This window comes from Sitodiplosis mosellana, unplaced genomic scaffold, assembly GCF_009176505.1.
Source record: "Sitodiplosis mosellana isolate CC-2019 unplaced genomic scaffold, AAFC_SMos_1.0 Smas_scaffold_6191, whole genome shotgun sequence".
Classification (NCBI taxonomy): Eukaryota; Metazoa; Arthropoda; class Insecta; order Diptera; family Cecidomyiidae; genus Sitodiplosis; species Sitodiplosis mosellana.
Window position 1 is genome coordinate 6,345,325 of NW_022601432.1, and position 22,022 is coordinate 6,367,346.

General features: G+C 35.1%; 1 protein-coding gene across 30 annotated transcripts; it reads left to right on the forward strand.

Moving 5' to 3' along the window:
• Positions 1-90: 90 nt before the first annotated feature.
• On the forward strand, positions 91-21,123 carry LOC129576974 (septin-7). 30 transcript variants are annotated; one of them, XM_055463231.1, is made up of 11 exons: positions 91-805; positions 8,068-8,838; positions 10,142-10,336; positions 12,039-12,158; positions 12,409-13,233; positions 13,354-13,546; positions 13,637-13,802; positions 14,430-14,471; positions 15,348-15,513; positions 15,651-15,784; positions 17,335-18,821. In XM_055463231.1, exons 2-11 carry the CDS (start codon positions 8,494-8,496, stop codon positions 17,504-17,506), a joined length of 2,358 nt encoding a protein of 785 aa, XP_055319206.1. In that variant the 5' UTR covers positions 91-805; positions 8,068-8,493; the 3' UTR covers positions 17,507-18,821. The 30 variants fall into 30 exon arrangements, with proteins under 30 accessions (XP_055319206.1, XP_055319227.1, XP_055319221.1 ...); XM_055463239.1 differs by lacking the exon at positions 17,335-18,821 and adding an exon at positions 19,656-21,123 and having other exon boundaries at positions 602-805; XM_055463246.1 differs by lacking the exon at positions 10,142-10,336 and having other exon boundaries at positions 572-805.
• The last annotated feature ends 899 nt before the right edge of the window (positions 21,124-22,022 follow it).

Here is a 22,022-nt window from a genome sequence, read left to right on the forward strand (position 1 = left end):
AGAGAGAGAGAGAGAGAGAGAGAGAGAGAGAGAGAGAGATAGATAGAGTGAAAACGCCAGCACCGTTTGTCTGACTGACTTATGCGCAAAAAAAATCAAACAAAATTCACTCGCATGCCAAGAGCCAGAGTATTATCAAAGTCAAGAATGTAGCTCAAACGCACACGATGTCATATGCGCAATGCATGTGTAAAGCAGATGGATAGAATGATACGGTCCGGTTTCCCTGTGAATACATACAACAGCAAACATCACAACACAAAATTCTACTCAAACACAATTTTCGACTCAGTGGTGTACACACTCAGTGTCTGTGTTGTAATATAGAGCGCGCGCCTTCGAGCAACTTCGATAGGTTTGTGTTGGTAAAATACACTCGCCGTGTGCGGCAACACACAAGCATCCCAAATCGAGCCAAAAATGAATGGATCATTCTGTGTAAAGGCGCAACTGACAGTGTATTCGATACACTAAAGAACCGTTCTATCTCTGTCATTCGCACAGTTGTTTCCTTGTCCCTTTTTCGACTGTTTCATGGCTGTGTCTGTGCCTGCTCATTCCGCACTCAATTTTTACATACACACACTTCCCATGCACATTTATCGGGCAATACTCGATTGTAGTTGCGTTCAGTGCAGACTTCTTCGTTGCAAAGTGAAGAAGTGTGTTTTGTGTATTTCTTTTTTTCTTTCATTCCAGTTTCACGTTACTCTCTGTGTGTACTTTTCTATCCACATACGAAAGAGAAAAAAATTATGTGTTCGTTCGGTTTCGTATAGAAAGGATTAATCGCGCGTCGTTTACGGTATTTTGACGAGAAAAAGAAAACGAATAAAAAAAATTTCCTGCACTTATTCTATTTTGATATGCAAACAAACAAACAACGAAAATGAAACAAACAGTCATTTGGCGATGAAAGCGGATCGATTTAGTGTGTTGTTAGCCGAAGAAACGAATGTGCTTTCGTGTGAATTTTTCTTTTCTTCTTTTTTTTTTGGTGAAACGGTGATTTGAATCTAACGGAGTGATTGAAGAACAAGGAATCAAGGACACTCCAGATTGGAGTTTGAGTGAATTTTTTTGTTAGAAACAACAAAACACGAGAAGAAGTAATGAAGTGAATGAGCTCGAAATGTGAAAGCGTTATTTATTTTTGCGTATGACAAAAACACACGGCAAAAAGAGGCGAATAAAGGGCAAATCTAATTTGCACGATGAAATCGATTCTCCTCGCAATCTTCAGTGTATGGTTCGGTACGGGCCCATTTTCAACAGTATGTGCGTACTCTCGCTCTCACATACTTCCTTTCTCTCTCTCGCTCTCGTAGCGACACTGTATGTTCGTTCGTGATTGTGTTGGTGGCGTAGAAAAAAACAAGCCATGCAAACATACCAGATACACCATTTGTAAATAAACTGAAGGGGTGCATAATTTTCATGAAAATGTCAAATGTATGAAAGAGAAAAAAAACCTATCCAAATCATTCAGCGTTTCAAATTCCCGGAATTGTCGCATTGAAAACAGACATTCCTAATTGCAGTCATCCAGAGTGTGGAGCCAATTTAACACGAATGATTGAAAAAAAAGTGTCATTGTATGAACGACAGTTGAGACTGTTAAGTGCAAAATCGATGTGTGTTCGGTAACGACGATTTCAAATGAACACCAGTACTTGGAAAAAAACACACACACACAGTGTGAATATGATACGACACAGCAATTTTGAAGGCATTCAATTTGACTATATCAGCAGCATTTCGCTGTGCATAGCTCAAACATTCAAACCTCAATGTTTTGCTTGTGGTTTTAGCGTCTTGATTTCTGATTAAACGTCTTCAGTTTTCTCCATTTTTTCGATTCATACGACATAGATGGAATACGTGCTGTTTTCACTTTGGTCGGACACTTCAGTTCCATCGAACTCTTCAATTTATGACAAAAAACTTCTCTCTCACTCTCTCTTTCTCTCTCTCTCTCTCTCACACACACACTCTCTCTGTCTATATCCTACGAAAACATGTCACACATACGTTGTTTTCCAATGAATTTCATGCATTTGAACCGCATCGACCGAGCCAATTTCTGTTTTGGCTGCATTCGCCGCATGCATCCTAACAGCGAAGAAAAGAAGCAAGAGCAACGGCAACAGTAAAATGTTCGACGTGTCCTGTTCCTATGAGTGCCATGCACACGATGCATTCGAACGGTGTATATTGTGGCTATGTCTCTCTCTCTTTTTCTCTCTGTGTGTGTGGGTTTATCGGTTTGCGTTCTTACTCCTTGATATCAGCATAAATTCATCGATCGAATGAAAAAAAAATATTGTAACCAATTTTTTTCTTAATTCTCCTTGTCATTTTTCATTTCTGCATTTTGTTGCGTCGTATGGTTGTTTTTTTAAATTTATTTTCTTTTTCACTGGAATCGTGTGCCTGCGCTGTGTGTGTATGAAGTTTATTTTAGCAGTTTTTATTTTAAACAAAAAACCAACGCATCGCATATACATTCCATGCAAAAAATGACACATACACACACACTATTTTCGCTACGTCTTGGTTTCGATGTTCGGGCTGTCTTTTTCGCACGTCGTCAACCGATTTTTTTTTTGCTTACAGATGCAGCAAATTTTGCAACATGAAGAATAAAAAAAGAAACAAAACTCACAGCTCAAACTTCAACCATGTTTTATTTGTTTCATTGGTTCGTTGATCGAACGGAGAGAGAGAAAAAAAAATCATTTATGAGTCATAAGCGGTGGTCGTTGAACACAGACAAGGATTTACAGACGATAGTGTTCTTATGCTGTGTGTTGGTTCCTCGTTTTTTTTTTCGTCTACAAAAGACGAGAAATACCCGGACAACCAACGGCACTGACAAAAACATACGGCTGCATTGATGAGATTTATTTTTTCTTCTTTAAATCGTACCACATTGCTCATTCACATATGCGATAAAGAAGGAGAGTGTGTGTATATTTCGGTTGAATTTTTTTTTCACTTCGACTTGAGAACATTCGGTGTGTATTTATTTTGCTCAGAAATAAGCTGGGCACAGGAAATGTTGCGAGAAATATTGGTGTGTTTATATTTGGTTGATACATTGAGAAATCGGGGGCCAAAAATGCTTCACATTCAAGCAACGAATGTTATTTTATCGATTTGATGTGTTGGTGAATGCGTTCGTACGTTCGTTCGATACTCGATCCCTTCGATTTAATGCCACATTTATGTGCGTGCTAATCAAAATTTATGACATCAATTTGACTTTTCAACTCGCACATACATTTAACTTTTTGCCGATTGTCGACCCCGGTCGACTCACTTCAAAACTGAAAGTATTCCCATTGGTAGATGGAACGGCATTCGATAATTTATTTCGGGCAGAAAAACCACTCATAAATCCATTAACTCATGCAATGCAGATCAACATACATTACATATACCGTGTCTACTGTGTGTATTTAGCTAAATGTCCAAACAAAATATTTATTACACTGAATTTCACTAATAATGCCATCGCAGCAGCAGCATCGACAAAAAAAAACCTTTTCATGTTTATCGTTTGTTCAAGCTAAAAGAGCCATTGCTGATAACGTCTTATCTTTTGTCGGTCGACACACCGATATATTTTTTTTTCTTCTACTATATTAGCGTTCATTAGATATAGATATCTGTTATGATTTAGCGTTCATTGTTTTGACAATGAATTCAGTGGAACAGAGAAAGAGGGAATGAGACACAATGTGGCAAACAGATAATATAATTAAACAATCGATCAGTTTACAAATTGGTTTTCTATACAAATTCATTTAGCCTGCACGACATGGCAGACAGAAACAACAACAACAAAAAAACGCCTACGAAACCAATTTTCTGGTTGAGGCAGTGCACAAGAACTAGAAGTAGCGCTAGGAAGTTAATTCCGTTTTTGGTTTTGTTGTTCTTGTTTATGTTTTTAAATCAGTAAAACGCAAAATGTCAGCACTTTTCTCCGTTTTTACATGGATTTGTCATTTCGAAAATATGTCATCCATTGAATAAAGAACACTTGTCAGCGTAATGTGTATGTGTGTTTGCGTGCGTGCGTACCGATGTCTTGCGACTGTTGTTTACAAAACCGAACTGCGGAAGAAAAAAAAAATGCACGGAACTAAGCATTGAACGGCTAGGAAATGAACGGGTGAACGCATGTCATTACATTTCATTTTTTTTTTTCGAAAAAGAGTGAGAAACAATTAGCTGCTTATTTCGATGGTTTCATTGTTGAATTCAAGTGCTGCGCATTTTCATGCAATACGCCACTGACTTAATTGGATGCAGATATTTTATTCTTGTGCACCAATGTCGCGCGATATTAACGCGTGCGACACACAAACACACAAAAAAAATGCAAAACATTGCTAAAGTCAACGCTGCATTTTGAGTTGAAGTGCATCTCGCTCTCAGTCTGCTCGCTTTTTTTTCGCTGGTATTGTACAATTTGTTCGGGAAACAAAGTGACGATTTGCCTGTTGTAATGGTTCAGTTCTCTTTGGCTTGGATAATTGAATAACGTAATGGGTGCTGATAAAATTGTTGCGCACATGTGAGATATAAAAGGAGGGAGTGTGAGAGAGAGAGAGAGATAGAGAGATAGAAAAACAAATGTCCATTAATTGCACATAGCAATTAATTACGTTCAATTTACAAATTAAATTAAGCAAAAATTTATTGATTCAAATTGAGTAAAACGTGTTGAACAAATATGCTGATGAAAATTGGGTGCACTCTTTTCTGTTATGGCTGATTGAAATTCTTATTTTTTTTCTCTTTGCTGTACGTCAAAAACAAGTTCAGGTCATGTACTTGGCACGACGTATGGCAGCGAATAGAAATCACAAACAAACCCAACACATCAACTGCATTTAATAAACGTTTTTCAAGATTAGTCTTTTATCTTCCACGGTCTTCGGAAATAGAATAGGCGTTGATTTGGAAATACGTGGAATATCAAGTTCAATGTGAGAGATCCAAATGAATTCCAAATAAGAAGATCAAGATTTAAACGAAATAAAAATCAACAATGTTATGATGTTGTAACGAGCTGCATGTGTATATCAAGTCGGCATAGCATATATATGATCATATCGCGCGATTTGGATTCGATGTCATGCGCCTACACATGCCATCCTATTCAAAATCACTCTTTTTTTATCGCACCATTTTCCATGGCCGAGATCAAAACATTTTTAAATGCATTTCGTTGGCGGCGACGACGGTGGTAGTGCCATATAATGAAAGAGAAGAAAGGAGGGGGAATAAAAGGAACGCTCTTCTATAAACTCAATATCCATAATCTTTACATAAATTCTCCACTTGTAACACTTTGCTGCGGCAAACATTGTAAGCAAACGAAAAGAGATTCTTCTTGGCATCCACACACAACTCACTATATCATCATCATAATCATGTATGTGAGATACCGATTCTGGGAAGCTCATTTGAAAATGAAAACCGTATTGAAATGAAGTCAAGTACTGTGCTCTTCATATGTGCTCCGTAATCGGTTTTCATTTCAAGTGTTTCACTGTTGTTCAAAGGCAGAAATGCATTATAATCATGTATGGTGTGGTAGTCCACCACGACAATGTTTGCCTCGTTTTCTTTCTCCGCACTTTTCTCGCTCTCTCTCTCTCTCTCTCTCTCTCTCTCTCTCTCTCGCTCTCATGTGTGTGCGTACTTTCATTGCACCGATGATATAATTTCAACGTTTTTTTTTCTCTACGTGTACACACTTGGTGCTTCATTTATCATCCTTTTGGTATAGGTATCTGCATTAAGGGTTGTTTCTTGGCAGCACATCAAGTATACTCTAGTGCAGTAATTACGCAAATTGTTCTACAACAAACAAAACACACTTGCTTCGGAAACGAAACCAAATATTTAAAACTATCGGCTTCAATTCATTTTTGTGGTCCGTGCATTTAATTAATGGGAATGAAGTGATTTCATTTCAAATCGCATTCAATCGAAATTAATCGAAGCGATTCGTTGTGTTTGTTCGCTTCATCAAACATTCTAGTTAGTTTTTTCATTCTTCAATGAATGCAGCCAAATGGTGATTGTCGACGCAATTATTTACTGGAGCTGAACGTCATCCGAAATAAAGCAAAGCCAATCATTTTGATTTGATGGCGAAAACTAGAAATTACCAGTCGCATTCATTCATCAAACGAATAATTAAATGACAATGATTAGTGCAGCTTTTAATTACAATGCAATGCATCGAACAAAGTTCTTGTGCCGTTGCGTTGTCGTTGCCATACCCACTAGCTATCGGTGCATTCAAAAACCAAAATAAGTATACACAAGCACGAGCGCACGCACACGCTCAAACACAGAGGGAGAGAAAGAGAGAACGAAAGATTTTTTTTTTATTTAGAGTGAATGCATTTTTGGTCACGCTTTTGGGACTTTAAAACATTTAAATATCGAATAAACGGCGCGGATCTGCAACATTGACATTCTGGGCAGTGTTCTATGGACGATTTAACGTAGATAATTGCATTTCATTTTCCATATACAAACATGCACATTGCGCATCGTGCACAGATTCGTCTAGTTGCCGCCGCAAGCCATTTGATGGGCTTGGCACATGGAACGATAATTTTAATATTCGAATTACTTTGTTTCCTATTTTCGTTCTATGATCTGAATATTGACAACTTTACGCATCGAACTGTTGTAGTCCGAAAGAAAATGTACCAAAAGTTAAAATGCGGCAAAGGTTTAACTATTTCGGAAAGCCTTTATTGAGACATCATTTTGGAGTTTGAAGGTTTTTTCTTTTATTTCGTTCGTAATTTGTTTGGTATGTGCGATAATTCATAACAATCACTCAAGCGAATATAATACTCTCAAGCCCATTTTGGTTGTTGTTGTTGTTGCTTCATTCATTTCATTTCTTGGAATTGTGTGTTCTGTCGCTTGTGAAGAGAGGAGCAGTAATGTGTGTCTGTTGAGCGCATTTTCAAATTATAAAATATAATTATATCATTTACTAATTCTTGAGCGCCGAGCTCGTAATGAATACGTCGTATGATTTTCCAATTTGGTGCGCGCACTCTCATGTTTCATTTCTTTTTCTTTTCTTCTGTTTTATTTCTGACGTGCAATCAAAATCACAATTAAACAAGCACGAAAAAAAAGGAGAAGATGAAACGTACGTACGAATACACACAGACACACATGCCCGAATCAAAATACAAACCATATGCACGATGCTTATGAAATACAAGCCCGACAAATAAAAAGGCACACTCCACAGAAGACGACACACAATAACTGCATATTGTTTCTATTCGATGCACTTTACATGAATCATGAGCGTGTGTATTAGGAAAATAAATTTCATTGAAAATCTGGCCACAGACGTGCGTTTGCAGTGATACACACTAAACTATTTGGGGTTTGGCATTGCGAGCCCAATACGATTGAGTCAGTACGCGTCAGTGACAACAAGAACGAAGAGCGACAAAATAGAAATGCAAAGAAAAGACGAAGAAGAGAGAGAGAGAGAGAGAAAAGCAAACTGTAAACGAATGCACATTGATGTCTATATTAATACAGTTCGAGAGACAATTGTCAATGGGTTTGACAGAAACAGACGCACAATTAGCAGATCGCATCGCAATTACAATAACGATGATCGATGACTGCACTGCAACCATATCACACAAGAATACAAGCAAAAGATATGCCAAGACAACCGTTTGTTTGTTTGTTTCGTGCAGAGCAAGAGAAAAATAACTTTTTTCATTAATGAAATTCATTTGATATGGGTTGATCAAGTGTGGTAGTTGCATCGACCAAATCAAGTGCGGTGCTGCAAATAATCAATATCGACGACCGTTTCGCCTAATTCGTTGTAAAGTCTCTTTTTTTCATCCGATTTTGTAGTGACCAGAGCAAGTGATCGCGTATCGGCCAAATGTCTGTTTGCAATTAATTTCGTTGTATTTGTTGCAGAAAAAGGGAAAAAAATAATACCGAAACCACTTTTTCAATGTGAAATTTTTCTTTCATTAGGAAACACATGCCAAACATTCAATCTGAAGAGAGTTGCATTGTGCAAGATACAAGTTTATACAGTATACACACATACAAGTGGTCCGAGCTCAAATGGTTTTATCGTTGTTCAACGCGTACTGTTTTTAATTAGAATCCTCGAATTCCAAGATCAGTACGAGATATACAGAAAAACGAAACAAAAAATAACGTTGTTCAATGTGCATATTCATGACGTGAGCATTTAAAGTGAATCAATTGTTTGTGTTCGAGGAGCAATTTAAGTGTAGAACAAAAAACCAGAACAGCGAATTAAAACGAAACAAGCGCTGAGAAATAGAACAGAAAAATCGAGTCGAATCCGATAGAAGCGGAAACGTTTGAAGAACATTAAAAACTGAACGAAAAAAGCTGCGAAATTTGTTTTTAAATGGTATAATCTAAATAATGAGTGCTCCAGTGCAAACTCAATCACAGCAACAACAGCAAGCATCGACACCGACCGGCCAACCAGGAGCACCCGTTACGGGGCCACCACCACCTGTTCCACCCACAAAACCCATTCTATCATCTCCCGGCGCCTACATGGCCAATTTCAGCAGCACCACAACCACGCCAACCGCTGGCATTCACAGTGTCAACAAATCACATGAAAAGCCAGCGATCGCAGCCCGACCAATTCCACCACCGACTTTGCCCAAATACTCATCGTCATTCAGCAAAGTGGATCGCGATCGTGATCGCAATGAATTCAGCACTGGACCCAAAATTGATCGGGCCGAACGTGAAAAGGTGTGCATTGTAAATTTCATAAACACAATCAATCTCTCTCTCTCTCTCTCTCTCTCTCATTCGATTTGGCAGAGAGAGAAATTACGATTACATTTTCGAAGAATGATTGTGTCTCTTATATTGTGTTCGTCTTTAGTCGAGTCTTGAATTGTTAAATGTTTATTTTTGGTGCGCATAGTTGTTTCTCGTTGTTTCATGACGAAGTTCCTATGTAAATGTCCCGTCCCCCTCTCGTCAATATCTGTATATACATATGAATATATATTTTTTTTTCCATCACAATATCACAATTTCAAACCAAAACAATTCATTTCATTTTTTTGTAAATTATTTTCGTTGGAGTTGGTTTTTCAATCATATCGTCCATCGTTCGTCGTTTGTATTCATCGTTTTACGCTCATGTTTATAATCATTTTTTATTTGACAACTTTTTGTTTTGTTCTCGTTCCATTGTGCCTGAGATTAATGTCTGTCTTTGTACATTTTTCCCTTCGACAACAACGCGCCCGTTTCTCACTTTTCAAATTGGATGTTGTTTTGTTTTCTTGGGTTCACAACAAACATTTCTTAGTCTTGTATCATACTGTCATTATCTGTAGACAACATCTTGAGTATTCGAACGTCATATGTCGCATTTTAGAGATTTCCTTAGAACGTGCCGTTTGGCTTGAACCATCTCTCATTCATAACTTCACCAAGAATACTTTACACTCCAACCGTTTTTTTTTTATATTCTTCGTTTTTGTTTTCGTTGAAATGAAACACCCAATTTAGATAGATTATTGATGTTGTTTCTGTTTTCACTGTTTTAAATATATCCCCATTTCTTCATCCATTGTGTGCTTTAAATTCTTTGAATCAAATATTTTTCATCTCAGTAGAAAAGTTCATTTTCATGCAATTTTTTCGAATATTGAAAAGTTTCGAAATGAATTTGAACGCATCAATTGTTTTTTTTTTATTCGAATCATTTATAATCGTCGTGATTGAGTTTCGAGTTAATTCGAGAAGTTTTCGAAAAACAAATGGGCTTGTTGCCAATTTTGGAATATCGTCCTCTATCAAAACGAAGCACTACATAATGAAATTTGTTGAATAACTGAAGCAGGAGCAGCGTCAAAGTCATTCATCCCCCCCCCCCCTCAAACTAACATATATGTATATTTCTTGTGGAACTTTATTTCTTTAATCAAAATATCGATTTATACATAAGACAAAAAATCGAAAGAAAAAAAAAACACCAAACAAACAAAAATGATTTATTTTGTAATATGACCACCAAACCAAAAAAAAAAAATTTAAGGATGGCATCGGAGGTTCATATCGATTAGCCAGCTTAGATCGTTTGGCAACACGACAACGTATTCTCGAACAAAACGGCGGCTACGGTGCGATCAGCAGCGCCAATTCAACCACTCTAACCGCAAATGCAGATAAGAAAAACGGTTTGCATAAAGTTGATGGCGTTACGAATGGCAGTAGCAGCATAACGCATTCGGTAAGACAAAACTATCCATGCTCCTCCAAACACAGAAAATAAAATAATCGAACACAATACAAGCAGCAACGTTTGAAAACGAAACTAAATGACAAATAAAACACTATGATAAGCGCGATAGACGGTTAACAATTTGAAAATTCTTGCTCGCCAATTCAGAGCCATAACAAACACGATCGAACCACATTTTGACCGCATTCTTACCGTTTATGTTTGTGAGCCTCGCGTGCATGCGTACGTGCGTGTGTTTGTGTTGGCTCTTTTCGTAGAAGGTTTCATGAGCCCCGATATCGCTTCGATTTTCCAATCAAATTGGCGATCTAATGGGGAGAATTGAAATAATTTTCACAATTAAATTATGGTTGGTAATTTGTACGCTGGTTGATCGATCGTTTTTCGATTGACACACCATGCTAAAACATTTTTACCACATTTTGTGTGCTTAATTTTTTTTTTTTTCTGTTTGAAATTGTAACTGGAAGTAACGAAAAAAAAATGCTTTTGATTGAATTGCGAGGTGTTAATAATTTGATTGAAGCAAACAAATCGTAACAAAGCCTCAAATCGAATGAAACTTATGAGATTTTCGGCATTATGTGTCTGCACTTTGCGTTTCGACTTAAGGAGTTTAAGTAAAATTCGTAATGCTTTCGTTGTTCCACTAACCCGTTTTGTCTTTTATCGTCGCCTGAATTTGAACGACTTGTGAAAAAAAAGGACAAAAATTCAATTTGTTTTAGTAGACTGACCTAAATCTAACTACTAACACTCTTCTCTTATTGGCAATTTTACCATTACCAAAATTCATCAAAATGTTTTCCAAAAACTAAATCAATTTTGACATTTTAATTAGAATACATTTTAGTAGGAGTCGTTCGAATTCTGAATTTTTCTCTGTTCAACTTACTTTTGATTGGATTTATGCTGTCTTTATTTTGCGCTTATTTCGCTATAAATTGCATGCTTGGTGTTGTGTGTTTTAGTTGTAATTAAGTGAGTGAATCATTCAATTTAATAAGTGCGTAACGTGTCGCTATTAATTATGCTAGCTACTAGTGTAGAGAGTGAATAAGTATCATGTAAATTTAGTAGTAGCTGAAACTGTACGGGGAGAAAAAATAAGCGTAAAAGACCCCGTCATATAAAAGGTGCTCGTGATAACTGTACATATGTACATTTGTGCGTTGGTTTGCCATTTTGCATGCAATGATTTTTTGTGTTGTTGTTGTTGTTGTTGTCGTTGCTGTCGATGTTTTTTGAGAGGTTTTACTTTTCTCGTTTTTCAACGAACACATGCGGTATTTAATGGTGGCAATTTTTGTGGTCAATAACTTGAACTTGTAAATACAAAATCTATAGCAACGATTGTTTTTCGGTCCGAATAAAATGAAAGAGTCAAGAAAATATTGACATTGAATGGCAATGTGAGATCAAAACGTTCAATGAATTTGTTTTGTTTTTCTATAACATATAACCTGTTTATCCTGTGTTTGTCGTGTTCAGTTTTATATTTAAGCAAGAAAAAAAGACGTTATTTTATTATCCGTCATCGTCGTCGTCATCGTCGTCGTCATCGTCGTTTTTATGTATTTTTATATTCATAATTTATTCCTTTTTGTTTGTTAAAGTTTTTTGATTATCATTTTTTTTCGTTTTTCTCTTTCTTTTTTCTTCCTTTCCGTAAAATGCGTTCTTCTTTCAGTTGCAAACGAAACGTGAAATGTTTTTCAAATCCGAATCGCAACAATCTCAACACAGTCCAATGGAACCGCCACCGAATCCACCACATATTAATCACGTAAATTCATCATTGAGTGCGCAAGTATGACGGTTTCCTTTCCCACAATTTCACATAATAATCAACATACATTACTCTCATCTTTGTCTGGCATTAAACTATATCATTACTGTTTATGCATGCATTTAGTCAAATTGAATGCTCCAATTCCTTTTTTTCCAAATTTCAAATTTCCAAGATTTTCTTCTTCTACTAGAAACAACAAAAAAATCCCAATTTTTCGTACAAATTCCGATGAACATGAGTTTTTTTCTCGTTTTTTTTTGTCAATTAGACAAATGGAAGTGGAACACCGACATCGGAAAAGAATACAACAGTAAATAATCATTCGAATGCCAGTACACCGACTACGGCAATGAACAATGTCATAAACAGCTTGAACAGCATCAGTCTAAAAGAGGCAAACAATCACAAGAACATCGAAAACAATCATCAGGATTCGAATAAGATTGTAAGTGAACGTCTAGACAAAGAGAAGCAATTGCAGCAACAACAACAATTGATACAACAGCAACAGACTATAATTCGGCCAAAGCCAAAGGAGCTAGATGGCTATGTTGGCTTTGCAAATCTACCGAATCAAGTGTATCGAAAGGCGGTAAAACGAGGTTTTGAATTCACACTGATGGTTGTTGGCGAAAGTGGTCTTGGCAAATCCACATTGATCAATTCAATGTTTTTGGCTGATATCTATAATCAAGATCAACATCCGGGACCGTCGCATCGCATTAAAAAGACCGTAGCTGTTGAAACCACCAAAGTTTTGTTAAAAGAGAATGGCGTCAATCTAACATTGACCGTTGTCGATACGCCCGGATTTGGCGATGCCGTCGATAACAGCAACTGCTGGGTACCGATTATTGATTTTGTCGAAGCAAAATACGAGGAGTATCTAACGGCCGAATCGCGTGTTCACCGCAAGGCATTAACCGATAATCGTGTTCATTCTTGTCTCTACTTCATTGCACCGTCGGGTCACGGTTTGAAACCGCTTGATGTGGAGTTTATGCAACGACTCTGCGATAAAGTTAACATCATACCGGTCATCGCAAAGGCTGACACTATGACACCCGAAGAGGTTCAGTTGTTCAAAAAACAGGTAATGCATCCATGGAGGTTCTCTTCTGTAGAGACTTATGAAAATGAAACATTTTGGTCGCGACAAAAAAGAATCTCCCTTTTAATAACTCACTCACATATTTGGCTCGTCTGCATTTAGATTTTGAACGAAATTGCGCAACACAAAATCAAAATCTATGATTTCCCGGAGCCACTTGAAGATGAAGAGGAGGCTAAAGTGTTAAGACAACTCCGAAGCCGAGTTCCATTCGCAATTGTAGGAGCTAATTCCGTGGTTGAAATTGACGGTCGCAAGGTTCGTGGACGCAGATATCCATGGGGTACAGCCGAAGGTGAGTTTCTCGAATTCTTCCAATCAAAATCGTTGCAAATTGGTAATTTCCAATTTTATCGGATTTTTCTTGGTTAAAAACATTTTTCAGTGGAAAATTTGGATCATTGTGACTTTATCGCTCTGCGCAACATGATCATTCGAACACATTTGCAAGATTTGAAGGATGTCACAAATAATGTTCACTACGAAAACTACCGTTGTCGAAAATTGGCCGGCCTTGGCACAGATGGCAAGCAATCACGCTTAAGTAACAAGTAAGTAAAGGATTAAGCATTCCACCCATCTATGAAAAAGAACGTGTTAGCGTTTTCATTTTTTGTTGTTGTTCATTATAGTTTGTCTGCCTCTCCTTGGTTTTTTTTTCTCTTCTTGTCAATACTTCCCGTATCAATTATATCGTCCTGTTGCGTGTGAAAAGTCATTGATCACTGAACTGGATTGGGAATAGATGAAGCATTACTATTTAGATAGCTCAAACTGTTCACATAATGAACAATTCAAGTAGCCCTTAGTGTTTTTCATACCACCCCGAAAAAGAAACCACTTCATTCAAAATTTCAGATAAATATATATACGCACACACACTTTTGATTGGCATCAACATTTCCACACTCGAATTTCTTTTCTCGTAAAAACCCGAATATTTTATCATTTCGTTGAATTGACCACATCAGCCGAATTTCACCCTTCGATTCCCTTTTTCATTAGTTGATTGAATTTTATAATTTTTTTTTGTCTTTCATTTTGTGTTGGCTTTTGTGATTTTCATAATTTGCTTCATTTTTAAAATGTACCTTATAGTAACACTAGTGTTTGAAAACACAAAAAAACGAATATCTCTTTCATATACCAAATTAATCAACGGAAAACCTTAATCCCAGTTTATGCAATCAAGGCGTTATGAACTCGTTTATGACTGTGTGGTAAGTGTGTTTTGTGAGTCAATTTTTCTTTTTTTCTATTTTTTCTTCTTCCGTCTGTCGCGTGTGAGACACCGATTGTTCTGGTTTTTTTTTTAACTTTTTTGTTTGGAAATTTTTTTTTTCCGGATTTTCCATACCATTTTGTTTCTAATTGCACTCTGATTTATGATTTATTCGAATAATCGCGAGCACGATAAATTCCTGGTTATGTTTTTGTTCGTTTTCTTTTTTCTCGTTTGTACATCGAAATGGAACCGCTTGAAGTCAATTGCCAAAATGTGTATGTAAGAAAAATGCAGCGAAAAAGTTTGATTGAAACACAAAACGCCAACATAATGTTGCGATTGTAAAAACCATCCCCGTATTTGCTACCTATTTACATAATTGTACCAGAAAAAAAAGAGTAATAAACTCAATATCGGAATCTATTAAAACATCAACGTAACATAAACACGAATGCTTTTGTTTCCATTTTAAGCTAAGTCATGTCATAGAATTCATTTTTCTTTGTCAATCGTACAAATTTGAAAGAAAAAAAAAACAAAAAACGCATCAAAACATCATTCAATGTTATTCTTTTTACATATGCATATATAGCGGCCTGAATGCACACATTCTCTCTGTCACACGTTTCATGTTGTTGCATTTGTGCCTGCCTGACTTTTTCTCTCTCCCTATTTCCCCACTCATTGCCATTGTCACTTCTATCGGGGTGCAATCCGATGAGTGACACACACACACACTTGAACTGTAAAGAAATTGTGAATAAAAATAAATTAAATAACAGAAAGGAGTATTGTGTTAACAATATTTTCGGATTGACATGAAAATGCCAGATACTTAACATTTTATCTCTTTGCTTTGCACCCGCCCCAGGAATCCATTGGCCCAAATGGAAGAAGAAAAGCGCGAACACGACATGAAAATGAAGAAAATGGAGGCTGAAATGGAACAAGTGTTCGAAATGAAAGTCAAAGAGAAGAAGCAAAAACTCAAAGACTCCGAGGCTGAACTGACTCGACGACACGAAGAACGCAAGAAGGTAAGCCAAAAGCCCGTTCTTTCCTCTCTCTTCTTTCTTTCTCTCTCTCTCTCCCACTCTCTCTCCATTCATTGATGACTGTAACCACTTAAATCAACTTCTAATTCTAATCCATCTTTGCTTGTTCTGGTGTTCAGGCGTTGGAAATGCAAATTCGCGAGTTGGAGGAGCGCAAACGTGCATTCGAACAAGAGAAACACGAATGGGAGAGCACAAATGGCATCACTGTGGATGAATTAAAACGACGCAGCCTTGAAGCAAATAGCAAAGAGTAAGTACAAACTGCACCCAATTTTTTCATGTGCTCGTTATATTCATTTCCCATTTGTTCATTTTTTTTTTGGTAAATTGGCGTTTTGCACGCAATTATCAATTTCCATTTCCCTGGATTACATAAGAACTTTTTAGTTGCGAAACAGAAAGGGAAAAAAAACCTTTTTGGAATCGAAATGGTAATCCCGTGCAAAAATGCCAAAAAATTCACCAAACGAGGTAGCAAGAATTCATGTGATTTTTTTTTAACAATCGTCTTCTTTTTAAGTTTAAAAAAATCAGCGAGATAGATAAAATACCATTTAACCAAAATCACTTTCAATAATAAACCAAATCCATCGAAAGTAACCCGAATACGATACGCAAATATAATATTCATCCAACAGTTACAAATGAATTTAACCATATTCAAACATATATTTTTTTTTGTATGAAAACATTTCCATTCATCCATATATATTTTTTTTTCTCTCATTCCATCCACCAATTTGAATGCAATAACATCAATAATTTGTCAATTTAACTTAAATGCCTAATCATTAAACATAGTTCTAATTGGACAATTTTCTATCGCTACTTTTTTCATCTCTGTTCCGTGAATGTGTTTGTATTATGCTGTTTTCATTTAACATTTTATTATTAATTTTTATTTTATGATTTCGTTTTTCATCATTTCTATATTGCTATTGGGAAGAGTGTGAGTTGAAATTCATTTGATTTTTTTTTTTGTTTACAAAGACAATTGTTTGCTTTATTAACGAAATGGAAAAACCTTTTGACTTTTTTCTTACACAAACTGGGATATAATAGGACAGAAACAGAAAAAAAACAATTCAGAAAAGAAATTTAATATTTTGGTTAATATTTTAATTTGATAGAAAATGTTTGGAACCTATTTTCATTTCGAATGCATTTAAAATGGATGGCAGTGTTTTGAAGTTTAGATTTTTTTTCTTCTGGTTTTGGATGATGAGCGTAGAACTTTAGCCGAATTTATTTGACTGAAAAGAAAACACAATTTTTTTTTAAAAATTGTATCCTCTGAATCATTTCATTCTGTTTCTCTTTGAAATGTTGACAGACTTGACTAATATCGACATCGATTTCTCTTTAAAATGTAGTTATCTCTATTGGCTAATTAATCTATCGCTTTAGTGCTTCCGGTTGATTCTATGAAATCATTGAGTTAAACCAAAGAAAACTCTTTCGCGTAATAAACATTCCGATTCGTGCTTTTAATTAACAAATCGAATCGAAGCAACCAATCAAACGATTCGTATTTGGTGGTGACAATTTGACTCTCATTAACTGTATTTGCTTCTGATTCAGCTTATCCTTGTTCCTTGTGTGATGTGAATTCCCTCTTGATTTTTTTTTGCTAAAAATGAAAAGAAGAAGAAAAGATCACACGATTTTCGCCATTTATAGCCCCACACCCACGTGATGTGTTGTGGGCTACTCGCACAATTACACAAAAATCAAACCAAAAATAAACAAACAAAAAATTCAAAAACAATATACCGAATCACAACAAATCATTTCCCACAGGACTGGTTCATTGACGTCGCGCGGCTCGGACGAATCGAAAAGTCGTCGAGTGTTTGGATCACTGTTACGCCGACATACAAGCTTCGGTGCTCCAGATAATAATGCCAGGGTGTACACAACCACGCATAGCTCTGTCTCGACGCTGTCTCAAGAAAATCACGAAATGAAATAGAGATTGAGCGCGGAATACCCCCATCCGCACACATAAATACTTCTTTTTTTAAAAATACAAAATGCATATCGACACATACATAACATACACACAGATACATTAATACTTACTGGTAACACAGCTCTCTCTCTACTCCAACAACAACAACAACACCACCATCAACACGAAACACGAAACTCAATTTGATTTTTACATAGGGACGAAACAAGATAGATCGGTGTTCCTCTGAACTCCCTATTCTATTTATTCAAACCTTAGTGAGTGAGAGAGAAAAAGAGAGAGATAAAAATTACAGAAAATTTTCATACTGCAGCCGCTGACAAAACTTTAATCGCTTTAAATTGCTTTTTTTTAGCATTAAGTTGATAGAAAATAATATATTTATATTTAGAAATGCAAAAAAGACAAGTCCAATCTACAAGTAGTCTGTATTCGTACGAAATCAAAAACAAAAGGATAACATTTGTTAAAAATGATGCTTTAGAAGAAAATTAATTCGAGTCTTAAGTCACCGTATTCCACAAATTGTTTTTCTCCCGCGATTCATGTACATTGTTAAGAAACCGATCACCATTCTCTTTGTGTGCACCAGTATTGTAGTTTGAGTCCATGAAAAAAAATAATACAACAAGTCCATGATTCGTTGACATTCGGATGACTTAAAGTGTATTTACTTGGCTTCTTCCCGCCCCATCGTACCGCGTCATTGCCGATTTTTTTTGTGTGTTGAGAATCACCCTAGTTACCTAATATTCAATCAGTTTTCTTCCTTCCGAATCGATTTCTATTGATTTGTCTCGGCTCCATTTGAACACGAATGAGACAAAACATTTCAGAAATAATGTCCCCAACTCAAAAATATGGCAACTAAATATTGCCAATTTTATTGGATTTTTTATGTATCGTAAAAAATTTTAATAAAAAAAACCGACACAATTTTCAAAGGAACAAAAAAAAACGAACCTCAAAGTCATTTTAAAAAGAAGTCACAGTTACGCCAATTGGCGAACATTTCAATGTCAATTGAAAGCAATTGATAGAATCTTAGCAATTAGTCCTATCCTATATAGTGCATTTAATTATCATTATTTGCATCTTTAAATTTAGACACTCATTTTGTTTAGAACTCTTTTTTTTATATAAATTTCCTATTGAACATATTATATCCCCGTTTGTTTTTTCTCTGTCTGTCACTTTTTCTGTATTTTTTTTTTTAATTAATTTTTCATTGAAGACATTTTTTGTAAAATTGTAATCAAAGAAAATAATGTTTTTGTACTGCATAAATAAAACTGTCGAAATTGATTCGAAAAAATGGTGAATAATTTTAATTTTTCATATTTTAATGGGTACATATCATTTGTTTTGTTCTTGTTTTCTAATTTCGTTGCTGTTATTATTCGTTGCACTGTGTAGCTTTGTATTTGTTGAATGGTCGTCTGATGGTCGTGTCGCTTTATTTATTTATTCTTTTGGCTTTTTTGTCTCTCCTTATTCTGTGGGTGTATGTATATGACATTCATTTTGCATCCCAACAATAATTAGTGGCATTCGTAGTTTGTAAGGGATTCAAATTCATATCACCATATTAAAACTAATTATTATCATTGCTGCTAAGCAGACAAATTGCTGGGATACAAGCAATAAATAATCGTCCGTTTTTTTGATTTATATTGATTTTCAGCACTGAAAACAAAAATCAAATCACTTTTTATTTTTGTTTTGAGAAAAAAACACTAACTGATTTAAAAAAAAAAATCCAAGCATAGAAAAGAGAAGAAAAAACGAGAAATCTGTTGTAATTTTAACAATTATTTTTATTGTTATTTTCCCAATGATTTGTTTAGGCTAAAGGTCTCTAATCTCTTGTACATAACTTGCATCTTTTTTTAACACACACACACACATACATACATATTCAAAAAGGAAAAAAACGCATATATTTTTGAAGCGAAAGAAGAAAATTGGTTGAAACGAAACAATTTGATTTTTCTTTGGTTATTTGACGATATTTCATTCATATTCACTACTAAAACAAACGAGTAAATAAAACAAAATATCATATCATGGCTATTGACATGTGTATAGCAAATAAGTGCGAATATTCAATCAAATGAATGATTTATTAAATTCTACACACTTTTTGCAGGACCGTCGACGGAAAAGATAAGAAAGAGAAGAAGAAGAAAGGTTTGTTTTAGCTGTAGGCATTTTAACTTTGAACACCATACACACACACACACAAACACACAGTGTTCCCACTGCACAAACAAGAACATGCACAGAATAGTCCCCGATGCGCTCCTCCTCGAATTACAAACAAGAAGCAAACTAAACATGAATATTTGGTGAGAGAGTGTACGTAGGTGTGTGTGTGTGTATGTATGCTTTGTGGAAGATCCAGACGAAACGTGTTCGACAAACGAAATAATCCATTAGAACTCCCCCTTCCCCCCGTGCAGAGAGAACAAACGGAAGTAATTTACACAAGAAATTACTATTTAAGTGTTAAGTAAATGAAAAAACGATCGAATCAAACTACATGATACGTTTGCCATATGCAGGCAAATCGACAGAAAATTTTATCCTTGTTTCTAAAGAAGAACAACAACAGTAAAAACGTATTTATGATGATAATATAGCTGCATTAGTTTAACTCTAACGCACTCAGTTTATGGGCATGTAAAATCCAAGAAATAGAAACAAAATAACTAACATTTCGATAGGATAATGTTCGTCACATAATGTGCAGCATTTGAATTTTCACGTCTTTTTCTGTCTCTTTTTTTTTTAAAAACGAATTGTAATTTGTAAATCAACGATTTTATTAAATCATCATACGAAACAGTGGTTGATCAAAGATATATTATATTTAATTGAACATTTCATTGTGAATCTTTTTTTCGATTATTATAAAAATTCAATCATTTTATTCGGTTTCAACCTTTTTTTTCGTACAATTAAGCTCAATCCGTACATATATTTCCATGATTTTTTTTTCTATTAAATTATAACGAAAAAGTATTATGTTAATTTATGCATTTACAATGAATGAAAAAAAAAACAATCGATGAATGACGATATCACAAAATTCGTTTTGATTTTTATTTAGTAATATTTACGAGAGAAAAAAAAAAATTAGGCTAAACAAATATACAGACAATTTAATCACCGACTAAATAATAGAGTTTTTGAGTAGCCAATATTTTGACAACTTCGACAGAAGAAAAACGAGATAAATAACTTTTTTTATGTTTGGAGCAACTTTTTTTCTGTCTCTTGCTCTCTTTCCGTTGAAACATAATTTGAAGAAAAAAACAGAAACAAAATAAATTGATTAAATGGAAGCTATGCATTGAAAAAAAAAACACACATTTTTAAGCTTTCTTCTTCCATAATGACAGAGAGTATTACTACAAACGATTTTATGTTTCCTTTTTCTTATTGACAAAACGGATCAAATGAAACATTTTCACATAAATACAAAGAACAACAAAAATGAATACTAAACACTATTTTATGTATAAAATGAAATATAGCGTTTAAGACATTTAGAGTATTTCGCAGTAGCCGAAGAATGGATGGAACAAATAAAACAGCAAAGTAAAAACAAAAAATTATGGGCGATTTATTTCCAAACAACAACAACAAAAAAATCAACTTTTAATACAACTGTTTACGATATCGCGGAAAATATTTGAATATAAATCAAATACCGTCACAAATTTAGAGCAATTTTCAACATTCCCATTGTTTTTCTTTTCTTTTCCGAATTGACAACGAATGTTCTCAAAAAAATTTAACGCAGTTAGTGCAAGTCTATGCCATTTTCACGAAATTCCGATCGAAACAGAAGAAAAACGGTGCTACTCATCTTTTAAACAAAAACATATTTATTGATTTCCTGAGCTTTTATACTATTTATGGAACTTTGTGCGAAACCATCTGCCAATGGAAGATTCAAATGTCGGCACAATCGATAAAGAAAGAAATGTTCTTGAATTATTATGTTGCACACACACACACCGAAATAAGTACTAAAAATTTAGATAAAGTGATTTTTTTTTAAATTTGCACCCAAAGTTTTTTTTGCTAATGAGGAATTTTTTTTTCATTCGCAAAAAAACTTTGAGTGCGAATTCAAAAAAAAATCACTTTATCTCAATTTCTAGTACTTATTTCGGTGTGTGCGTAATTTATGTGACATTTTCTACTCAAATCGACAATATCTTCAGTGAATATGGATAAAAGTCTTTAAAATGAATCGAATTGGAGAGAATAGTCAGTTGTTTGTAACGTTACTTTCATCGCGCTCGCTTCAATCTTCTACGTGACATACACACACACACACACACACATTTTTCATTTGATTCACAAAAAAGTCGATACCATTGCACATATGATATCGTGCAGAAGAAAAAGTAAAAGCGAAAAAAAACTAATCAATAGAAATTAGTCAAACGAATTGATCAATTTTAATGCTCAAGAATATATTTTGTAATGATTTTTTTTTTTA

Coding starts and splice junctions, on each gene's coding strand:
- LOC129576974 (XM_055463231.1), top strand. CDS start 8,494: ATGAGTGCTCCAGTGCAAACTCAATCACAGCAACAACAGCAAGCATCG. Junction 13,547..13,636: donor TCCATGGGGTACAGCCGAAG/GTGAGTTTCTCG, acceptor AACATTTTTCAG/TGGAAAATTTGGATCATTGT. Junction 13,803..14,429: donor CAATCACGCTTAAGTAACAA/GTAAGTAAAGGA, acceptor CCTTAATCCCAG/TTTATGCAATCAAGGCGTTA.